Here is an 11,276-nt window from a genome sequence, read left to right as displayed (position 1 = left end):
GTATACGAATATTGAATATTATCAGTAACTAAGCCATGTGTTTAATGTTTGGTTTGTGTGTAATTTCATAATAAATCGTTGTGAGAAGATTATAAATTTAAAAAGCATCAAAGTTCAGAGTGATAGTTTAATTATTGCCGACATAATAATAAAATAGTAGTAAAAGGAGAAGTAAGAAAGATAGCTAATGACAATATAAACAACCATAGAAGTATATTACTGGTCAACTTGCAGCCGTGTTCATACAGGAAGCTGCTGATTTGAAACACAACATAATTTGGATATTCTCCTTTCTTTCTTTCTTTCTTTCTTTATTTTTATCGATTTAAATATATAATTGTATATATTCTTGTTCAAGGAATAATATTTTTGATTTCTTAAGGCTAGCTCTTGATGAATGAGATTCTAATCAAGTAATCAGATAACAAGTCCAAATTTGAAAACTTTCATGACACAATAATTATATATTTATTATAATGTGTACTGGCATGATTAATTGGCTACAGACAATCAGTTCAATGCATCTTTATTTGTCTTTGTACTAATTGATTTTACTATGTATATACTCGTACTAGTTACCGGTTTTTTTTAGTTAACACGTTTTGAATTTAGTAATATTCACACACTTCTCTTTGACCGTGTTTTGTATCTCATATGTATTGAAAAAAAATAGTTATGTGGGATCTTATTAGATTCATCACAATATATATTTTCAAAATATCAAATTTTCATACTTTTTGCTTATCAGTAATTAAAGATATGAGTAGTTGAAGTTGTGCATTGACAAACGTGACAAAACAAACATGTCAACTAAAAAAAAAAAAACGGAGGAGGTATATATAGAGTACTACTAATTAGAATAAATTTTTGTAGTATATTATTCTCCCTCCGTCCCCTTTTGATAGTCCCTTATGGACAAATTTTAGTCCCAAAATATTCACCCCATATGCTTTTTTCGAAAACTTTTATTTTTAATTTTTTACTAATTCTCTCCAATTTGCAACAATATTTGTGCAAATTTAATTTTCCCATGTGCAAATTTAGTATTTGTGCAAATTTAATTTTCCCATGTAAATTTTGTTTTTCAATGTACTTATAATATTTTCTCTCTCTATTTTTTTGCATACCCAATGTCAATTTACTTTTTCAATTTACTTTAACTGTTCTTTTTTGTGTTTATTATTTCCCGTTAAAAATGTCCATAAGGGACTATCAAAAGAGGACGGAGGGAGTAATGTAATATGCTAACAAATTTGTCTTCATAGATATTTTTGTATCTTGTCAAAAAAAAAAAAAAAAAGATATTTCTGTATATCTTTAAGTTATTAAAAACTGCGGGTCTTGTGATCGACTGACCATATATCATGTGGCCGCTTATAAATGAACAAAGTAACCCTTATTTCACTAATTGAGTAACCCCTGTAATACTGACAGAGTAATAACCGTACCCTTCAAACACTAACGAAATAATCCTTGTAACACTGACTAAATAACCCCTATATAATATAACACTAAAGAGTTACCCCTCATAATGGCTAACCAGCCACAAATAAGAATATGTGTATTTAGAATATTAGTAGTCCTCGTTCAAAAAAATGGTTTGTACAAAAGTTTTGCAAAAATGGTTTGTGGGTAGTGGTTCACAGACTTTTGCAAAAAATGGAGACACAAAATTTCCTTCAATTTTTATAATTTTTTTTTCAAAATCAATTAATTAATTATAAAAATATAAATGATTTATAATTATTTTTGACATTAAATACAATATATTAGATAGGTTGATGTGAAGTTGTAAAGTTTAAAAAAAAAAAAAAAAAAAATCTAGAAGAAAAAGGTAGTAAAAGAGATAAGGAAAGATCGAGTAAAAAAGAGACGCGACAAGGAAAGCAACGGGTCAAAGATAGATATCTAAGTAATGGAGTTTTGATACATCCAACCATTTCTTTATTAACTTTAAAATTTTCAAATGAGGTCCTTACAACATACATCCCATATATACTCTCTTGTCTCTCTATAGTTGTATAATAATGTCTGGATTAGGACGAGGAGGTGTTGCTTGACCTTGACTTTGTATATCCCCTCTTCATCTACCAACATGTACCGCTTCTCTTACTTATTACTAGTAGTTTAATACTCCGTAATTAATTATGTTTAATACTCCGTAAATAATTATACTTTATACCTTTATATAATACCTCCGTTTATTCGTAGTTGTACTCGTATAACAAAAACATACACTATCCGTTCCGTTATTACATACCTGTATTTCTACTTGGGGTGACCAAAATTAAGCATCTGTGTTTTTATTTATAGGTTGTATTTTTTTACTATATTATTCTCTTTTTGATGATTTATCACTTTTTTTTTTTGGTACTTTAACATCAATTTCCAATACTTTATCTCTCCTGATTCTCAACCACTTTTTCTTTCTCTTTATCTCTCTCTAACCCCACATGCATACTTATACTCCCAATTATTAGTTTTAAGCAATCTTTAATTTTGTTAATTCACGTGCAAAATGAAAAATAGGCATGTACTGTAATAAAGGGACGAAGGGAGTATTATTTATAAGACATAAAACAAACTTCTTTATTGCAATTAAAAATAAAAAGGGGTAATATATATTTAATAAACAACTTTAATTATTAATCTATCAACCATTTAATTGACATATTTATCAATGCATAACTTATCTAATATAAAATTAGTAAAAAATATTTGAAGTTGATATATTGAAATAAAATACACACTGATAAGACAAATTTAAAAGCTAATAAAATATATATAATTTCAGTAAAAATTTACAGCGCAGAATAGTTAAAATGTCTAACATATTTTTTATTTTAATTTGAAACAAATAGAGCGGAACCTTTTTATACACATCTGGATGCACATAGGGGCGGATGCACCTAGTTATGATTTTTTGCTCATTAGAATTTTTTTTGCTCATTATAGAATTTGAAATAGGCAAAAGAATATTAAATGACTACAAATAACCCTTTAAGAAAATAGAAAGTACACTCGGGGGCATAGTTCACCTGATTAAAAAAAAAAAAAAAAAAAAAAAGCAGAAAGAACATACCTGTGTTTGAAAGAACATATATGCCTGTAATATGTTCTTTGAGTGTGGTCAAGATGTTTTTTGGGTATCAACTATATGTTCTTTAAATTATAACTTATGGTATTTAACATATATGTTGATTAAACATGTTTTTCTTGGGTTTAATAATAAAAAAATATGTTTTTTGAATTTGGCTTGTATGTTCTTTGAATTAGCGACGCACAAATTCTATATTTTTATGGAAAAATTGTCAAAAGTAATATAACTTTTGGCCGGTTCTTTTTAATAATACTACATTTGAATTATTTTGTAACAATACAACTTTTAGAGATGTTCATTTTAAACAAGACAAAATCGAATTTTCGGTGAATTAGAAAATTGGATATCTAAAGTAATAGGCCATGTCCCATTGGAGCCGACCCTTGACTGTTTGACCAATTGACCCTTCCACATAGGATAAGAGACAAAATAAAAATAAAAAAAAGAGCGGTGTTGCACGCGAGAAATCCACGCAATCTCCTAAGTAGTATAATAATAATTTAAAAACAAAAAATGATGTTTCAAAAAAAAAAAAAAAAAAAAAAAACAAAAAATGCCAGCTTAAAACTTATAAGCAGTGACATCTACCTTTTGTTTTTGTTGCTTCTTCCAAGCTTCCTCCCGGCCGCAAGTGTGTCAATTTGCCTGCCTCCCTTATCTTTTGGTTGGCTTCTATAAATACTCTTTATTCTTCTGGTTCTTTTCATTTGACTAACTCTCTTCTTTCTGGCACCTAAATATTATTCAAGAAAACTTTATTAATTGCATCTAGACCTCTTCTTTCTGTCTTTGTTTCTTACGGAGTACTAGTTTTATTAATTTCAAGCTCGGTTGATTGTTTTGGTTTATCAAATTCGTTATGGAGTACTCATCATCAAAATGGTTCAGCGCTCCTTCTTTTGATCTCACTAATACTAACAATACCCTTCGCCTTTTCGACGATGCCCCCGTAAGAGATCTTCCCAACATCGTCAAGCCTGCCTCGTCTCCTCCTCCTCCTCCTATCACTGCCACTACCTCCAATCAATTTACCACCAATCTTTGGCCCAAACAAGAGGTTCGTCTTTTTTCTTTTTCATTCTCATCTTGTTACCACCATCTACTGATAACGAATAAATAAATAATTAATTAATTAAGTTTGTTTGTATGGTGGTTGTTTCCAGCAGACAGGAGAATTAGTAGAGGAATTGAATAGGGTGAACGCAGAGAACAAGAGGCTAACAGAAATGCTTACAGTCGTGTGTGAAAACTACAATGATTTGAAGAGGCAGTTGGTTGATTACATGAGCAAGGCTTCCAATTCAAGTAACGATATCAACAACAACAACAATAATAATAATAATAATGTCAACAAGAAGAGGAAACTTGACAACACCAATATTGTTAGAAACACTAACAACAATAACAATATCGTCGAGAGCAGCTCTAGTGACGAAGAAGATTCCTACGAAAAGCCCAAAGAAGAAACAATTAAGGCTAAGATCACAAGGGTCGCTGTTCGAACCGAAGCTTCTGATTCAACCCTGGTAAGTCATTTAGCTTTTAACGCGCAAATAATAGCTGTCGTGTACGAGTAACAAATATATAATACAAAGGATATTGCTAACGGGCGCCCCGGGGCGTTAGATAAGGAGTAATTATATTGGTTGAAATGGTATTAAGTTAGGAATGCATGATAAAATCACGCGTCGTTCGGTGTAATTAAGATTAATTTTACTCTAATATTTGCACTTTAATTCTCTTATCTAACACCCCGGGGGCGCTCATTAGCTTTTGCCTAATACAAATACCAGTATTTCAATTTGTTTAATTATCGCGTGCAGATCCTTAAGGATGGCTACCAATGGAGGAAATATGGACAAAAAGTGACTCGAGATAACCCTTGCCCTAGAGCTTACTTCAAGTGCTCATTCGCTCCTACTTGTCCCGTTAAGAAGAAGGTAATTACATCTATCCGTATTATATTGTACACATCATTTTTCAATTCCCGATCCTCTAAATTACTTGATTATATACAATCATCACCGGATTACTGCCAACAATTTTGACTATCAAACATTTTATTAATGGAGGCATACCCTACAATTACATTTTTTTCAATCGGTTGGTTGCCTAATTATTGAACCCAATGCAATCACGACTCAATTCAATTCAAGTAGCAGTGTACATTATCTCTTTATTCTCATCTACAAAGCTTTTTATTTTATTTAGCCTATTATATTAAAACCAATTATTTATTATTATTAGTATTAATACTAATAAATCCTCTTCAAAATCTTCAGGTTCAAAGAAGTCTTGAAGACCAGTCAATGCTAGTGGCAACCTACGAAGGAGAACACAACCATCCAGCCCCAGCACAACAAGAGGGTGCTGCACCATCGGCCTCCAGCCGGTCCATCGCCCTTGGCTCGGTCCCATGCAATGCCTCGTCAGGTCCCACCGTCACTCTTGACCTAGCTAAGTCCAAGTCCAATGCTAACGAAACCACAGCTGCCACCACCAACAGCAGCAGCAACAACAACAGCAACAGCAACAACAAAAGCAACAACAAGGTGTTGAATAGCACACCGTTGTCCAATAACCAGTTGCCCAAGTTTAGTTCACCAGAATTCCAAAAACTATTGGCTGAGCAAATGGCCTCTTCCTTGACTAAAGATCCAAACTTCACAGCAGCCCTTGCAGCTGCTATTACCGGCCGATTCGTCCATCAAACTTCAAGTGATTAATTATACATTTATTTGGAAGAAAAATTCGATTATTAGGAATGAATTTGCACGTACAATTTCAAGTTTGTCAGAAATGCCTTAATTTGAAGGCCGGTGTAGGAAATTTGTTTAGGCAATTGTACAGATTGATCACACTTATTATTATTCCAGTGTTGAATTTCAGAGATATTGATCCAATATTAATATTAGTCATCATAAATATATTTTTTTTGAATCGTACGTGTTTGCCAAGCTAATTAATTAAGCAGATATATATATATATATATAACGTACATGCTCTTAAATTTTACACCAAATATTTTTTGATGCATTGAAGATTTCTCTTCTAAATATACATCACTAATAAATGTATTTTTTTAAAAAAATATATAAATATGGTGATTCAATAGTTTAGGAGCTTCAAACCAAAGACAAAGTGACAAACTATATCAGTACAAAAGATCACGATGAATAATTGAGGAGATACTCCGGATAAGATGATGATATACGGAGTAATTTTTAGCCCTTAGACATAAAACTTACTCTATTCATCATGTTAAGGGAGGAAAGGAGAAATTCAAGCTGAAGGTTTGAATCTAGAAGAAAACGTCAAGTACCTAGCTAATAATAGCTAGATAAACAACTCTCAATTTCAACGTTAGTCAAGATCGAGGTAGCTGAGAATTGAATTCTATCTCTAGCTAGCTGGGATGGACAGAATTCTACTTGTTTCTCTTTTGAGTTGTTCACCCAACCCAATGTTTAAGAGTTAGCGGGGAAGTCGTAAGGTATGTAATTTCCTAGTCACAAAAGTAAACTTAATAAATAGCGAGCCTCGATTTTGTGACATTAAAAATTCTCAATCATCTCCACCTGTTAATAATAAACACTTATAGTATTGGTTAACAAGTATATTTTGTATTTATTTTTCTTTTTATTATCTAATATATATCATCACATTATTTTTTATATCATATTTATATAAAAAAATCTTGCAGTCCTCTCTATCTTTTTGTTAGTCATACTTTTTGTACAATATTTAAGATTAGATATATAAATATAAAAATAATTATAATTTTTTTTTTTAATATATAGTAAGGGCTTGTTCTCTTACGTTGAAATTCAGTTCAGTTTAGTTCAGCTCAGTTCAGTTCAGTTCAGTTCAGCTCCTAATTTCCTTCTCTTATAAAATATTCATTTCAATTCAGTTCAGCTCAGTTCAGTTCAGTTCAGTTCAATTCAGCTCAGTTCAGTTCAGTTCAGTTCAATTCAGCTTAATTCAGTTCAGTTCATTTCAACTGAGTTCAGTCAATAAGAACAGGCCTTAAAACTACACATTATATTAAGACAATTAAACAAGATACTAGGTGAGTATGTTTTTCCATTTTGTACTAGAGCAACAAAAAGCAAACGATACAGATGTAGCACAAGTAGTTTAGATACCACCCCTTACGACTAATAATGTAGATACTGCTAGATCCTGGTAATTACTCAACAAGAGTACATCTTGAATTTATTACATGGAATCCTAGCTTAATGCTTTTTTAATGTTTGTCACCATCGTACCCTACATCATCACACCAATTTGATAGAGTAATATTTTTGGACCCTAAATGTGATTCCTCTTATTCTATGCCTCATTCGTTATACTAAAATTGTAACAATCGAACTTTTCCATCATTCATCATGCTTGTTTGACAATATATTATGATTTATTATACTACCTCCGGTTCGATTTACTCGCAACAAAAGACACATTTACGCAAACCTAGGAAAATTTTTTAGGGGACTTAAAGCATGTGTTGAGGTAGTAATTAAGGGAATAAAGTAAGGGGAATGCATGTGGCCCCTAAGATTAATAAAGGGGAATAAGTGGGAATTTCCCTCCCTTTTTTGGTGGTTGAGTCACGTGGGACTCTGCTGTGCAAGTGGGAGGGGTATTTCCCTCCTTATTTTTCTGCCAAAATGAGGAGGGAGTTCTCCAAATTTTTTTTAAATCTGTTCCCTCTCTTTTTTTCACATGAAATTCAAATTTTAAGGCAAATAACCCCAAACCATCACATTTCAACCATTTTAAAGCATGTCCCCCTCATAAATAGAGGACATCCCCAAAAATTCAAATACTGTTACCAAGTTGTAGGGGAGATTAGAGAGGGGGTTGGGGGGGTTCAAGGGGTGATTAATATTGTTTACAAAACATATAATCTACAAATTACATCATCACTACAATTAGTTCATAGTTAGCCTAAATACATAGTGCTAAAATTAAGGCAAAAGCAGCAACTGAGTTCATTCATTCCAGGCTCCGTGCAAGACCATCCAAAAAGTTCTGGGCTCCATTTCATCACCTTCATACTACCTGAAAAAAAAAAAGAGGGACTCATGGCAGAGTTCTTTGAAGAACTCTTTTTTGATGAACATCAACTGTATTATGAGGAGCAAACATGAGAATCATTTCATCATTTTTCAGAAGAAGATCATGAAATATCTCAATCTGAAGACAACATCAATAACTCACAAGAAGAAGCTAGGTATGAAGGTGATGATGATGCTGAAGCAAATGGTGAAGGTCAAGTGTATGGCAGACAAAGCAGGGAAATGACAGTGCAAAAGAAACGCCAACTTGTAGATGAGATCATGCTTAACATGGAGGGGGACTCAGTGCCAAGAGGATTTCTATCCAAATTGGCTAGGAAACATCATGTGAATAGATCAACAACTACAAGGTGGTTTCAGGTAATTAAGCAACACATACTTGAGGGTCATGCATTAGATGTGAGGACAAAAAAAATAGGCACTGTTGGTAGAAAACTAACAGAATACACTGATGAATTCCTAACTTCTGTCCCTCTGTATAAGAGACAAACTGAGAGAGGGTATGCTGCAGCTTTGCATATCTCTAAGGATGCTTTGCACAGGTTAAGGCAAAGGGGTAGATTAAGAACACACACAAGCACAAACAAACCTGCACTGACTGACAATCATAAAATAGCAAGGCTGAAGTGGGTACTTAGTCATATTCATCCAATTCCATCACTAGGGGACCCAACCTTTGTTGACATGCAACAAAGGATACACATAGATGAGAAATGGTTTTTTATAAACCCTGAAACAAAAACTTTCTATCTACTTCCAACAGAAGAAAATCCATACAGAGCACAACAATCTAGAAGGTTTAAGGTCAAAGCCATGTTTATGGGCATGATTGGCAAACCCTTGTATGATGAAAACAAACAGCTACTACATGATGGAAAGTATGGTTTATTTCCTTTTGTGAAGTATGAGGCAGCAAAAAAAAAAAAAGAGCAAAAACAGAGATAAGGGGACAATAGAGGCTAAGGCAGTCCAGAGCGTAAACAAAGAAGCAATCAGGGACATGCTACTGAACCATGTAATTCCAACCTTACATGAGCAGTGGCCCTCACAACTACCAAAGAACATCACAATACAGTGGGACAATGCAAGACCTCATCAAGTACCACAAGATGCAGAATTTCAAGAAGCCACACAAGCATATGGATTTAACATTCAGTTTGTTTTTCAGCCAGCTCAATCACCAGACATGAATGTTCTAGACTTGGGACTCTTCAATGTGATTCAGTCAATTCAGTATCAATCATTTCCACAGAATGTGGATGACCTTATTAAGGAAGTGGACATTGCATTTCAACAGTTTGAACCAGAATTGAACAAGTACAGTTGGCTAACACTGCAATCATGCATGGTTGAAGTACTTAAAAGGAGAGGGGGCAACAATTACATCACACCACACATGAAAAAAAGAAGTCTAGACAGGCAAGGTATACTACCAGATCTGTTAGAGGTGGACAAGGGACTAATTGCAGAGGTTGTCACATATCTAGACTCAATCACTATCCCAGTTAATAGTGAAGATGAAGGGCATATGGAAGTTGATGCAGATTGAAGGGGAAAGGAACTCTTTATTTTGTGTAGCTTAAGGCATTGACTGCCACACATAACCAATTCATAGATAAACATGTCATTTTTATTTTGTTTCTTATTGGTTAGGTGTCTTTTGTCAAATTGTCAAAGGTATTAGTCTTAGGCAGTCATGCATTCAATGTAAGCAACTGTGATGTAAACATGGCATTTTTTGTGAACATGAATGGTAAAAAAAAACTTTATAAACTCTCTACAATCCATCAGAATGGGTAAGTTTTCTTTCAAGGCATCAATGAGTTATGGTACCTCAATAGATACCTCAATCAGAGGTATCTAGAGCAGCCATGTGACTCAAATAGCTATCAGATGAGTCCCTTCATCATTTGGATGGGATTCAATTTGATGCAATCAGTTGGGAGAGGGGACTCAATGCATCATACACAGGGGACTCAAGGAACAAAATCATACACAGCCCAATTCATACTCCAACCATAGTTACTGAAGCACACAACCAACTTCTCAAATAAAAAAAAAAAAAAAGGGGACTCATCAATTTTAATCCAAAACAACAATTCATATCCAAACAACTAACAACTCATACAACAATAAGATATCCAAACATATCACTGGATAAAGATAAATCCTTAATAAAAAAACAATTCAAACCCAAACAACCAACAACTGATACACCACCAACATATGCATTTCATACTCCAACCAAAATCTCAATTCCAAAAAAAAAACAGGGGGCTCATCAATTTTAATCCAAACCCAAACAACCAACAACTGATTCACCAACAACATATTCAATAATAAAAGGAAACACATCAAATCAAAGTCAACCAACAAACAATATCAGACTAGGCATAACAACCAACAGGGGACTCATGAATACCATAATATAGCATAAATTGGAACTGAAGAAGAAGATTAGAGTTTTAGAAATTACGCTGCCCAATTAGTATGGGGGAAGGGACTACTGGGGGTAGTAGATCTGGAGGTAAGCCTCCAGTACATCATCAGGCTCCTGGCCCCCAGGAGGTGAGCCCCTGAAGCGCTTCCTACCAGCGCCAGACCCAGAAGCACTCCCACCCATCATGGGATGGGAAGTGGGTGGCTGGAGAACTTCTCCAGCAGTGAGCTCCTGGAACAACGAAGACCCCGTCTCCGATTTAGCGTCTGGTGGTGGTGAAGCAGTTGGAACAGCCACCACAGCAGCAGATCCACCGTCTTTGGTGGACACTACCTCCAGATCTGCGCTGTGAGGTGGCGGAACCGCCCTTTTGGACCCAGAAACCTTAATGGGCTTGTCATCCTCGTCGCTTGAAATGTATTCAGCAAGCTTCGCACCGTGAATCTTCCTCCTTGCAATTACAGAAGCACGACGGAGTGACTTCATCACCCCAGAACCACGACGAGGTATGTACGTGGTTCGCTCAGATTTTTTTGGAGTTCGAGTAGATCCAGAAGATAGGGACTCATGGCTTTCGAGATCAATGATTTTTGGTTGAGAGGAAGACATTTGAAGAGTGAAATGGGGTGAATCGGTGTGAAAATACAGAGGATGA

General features: G+C 34.3%; 2 protein-coding genes across 3 annotated transcripts; both read left to right on the top strand.

The window, feature by feature from the left end:
* The first annotated feature begins 3,794 nt into the window (after window positions 1–3,794).
* LOC145560528 (putative WRKY transcription factor 40) lies at window positions 3,795–6,040 on the top strand. 2 transcript variants are annotated; one of them, XM_081621784.1, is made up of 4 exons: window positions 3,795–4,157; window positions 4,264–4,626; window positions 4,924–5,040; window positions 5,383–6,040. In XM_081621784.1, exons 1-4 carry the CDS (start codon window positions 3,960–3,962, stop codon window positions 5,824–5,826), a joined length of 1,122 nt encoding a protein of 373 aa, XP_081477910.1. In that variant the 5' UTR covers window positions 3,795–3,959; the 3' UTR covers window positions 5,827–6,040. The 2 variants fall into 2 exon arrangements, with proteins under 2 accessions (XP_081477910.1, XP_081477911.1); XM_081621785.1 differs by having other exon boundaries at window positions 3,796–4,157; window positions 4,267–4,626.
* A 2,363-nt stretch (window positions 6,041–8,403) lies between these two features.
* LOC145558146 (uncharacterized) lies at window positions 8,404–9,730 on the top strand. The gene is made up of 2 exons (XM_081619279.1): window positions 8,404–9,078; window positions 9,221–9,730. Exons 1-2 carry the CDS (start codon window positions 8,404–8,406, stop codon window positions 9,728–9,730), a joined length of 1,185 nt encoding a protein of 394 aa, XP_081475405.1.
* Window positions 9,731–11,276: the final 1,546 nt, after the last annotated feature.

The sequence above is a fragment of the Chenopodium album genome, chromosome 9 (genome assembly GCF_948465745.1).
Source record: "Chenopodium album chromosome 9, dcCheAlbu1.1, whole genome shotgun sequence".
NCBI classification, from domain to species: domain Eukaryota; kingdom Viridiplantae; phylum Streptophyta; class Magnoliopsida; order Caryophyllales; family Amaranthaceae; genus Chenopodium; species Chenopodium album.
The sequence above is the reverse complement of the archived record's forward strand: the minus strand, read 5'-3'. Positions and strand labels throughout refer to the sequence as shown.

Bases quoted from the DNA above. Each gene is read 5' to 3' on its own strand.
- LOC145560528 (XM_081621784.1), top strand. From the start codon at position 3,960: ATGGAGTACTCATCATCAAAATGGTTCAGCGCTCCTTCTTTTGATCTC. The intron at 4,158-4,263 runs GTTCGTCTTTTT...GGTTGTTTCCAG, and splicing joins ATCTTTGGCCCAAACAAGAG to CAGACAGGAGAATTAGTAGA. The intron at 4,627-4,923 runs GTAAGTCATTTA...TATCGCGTGCAG, and splicing joins AAGCTTCTGATTCAACCCTG to ATCCTTAAGGATGGCTACCA.
- LOC145558146 (XM_081619279.1), top strand. From the start codon at position 8,404: ATGACAGTGCAAAAGAAACGCCAACTTGTAGATGAGATCATGCTTAAC. The intron at 9,079-9,220 runs GTGAAGTATGAG...TTACATGAGCAG, and splicing joins AGTATGGTTTATTTCCTTTT to TGGCCCTCACAACTACCAAA.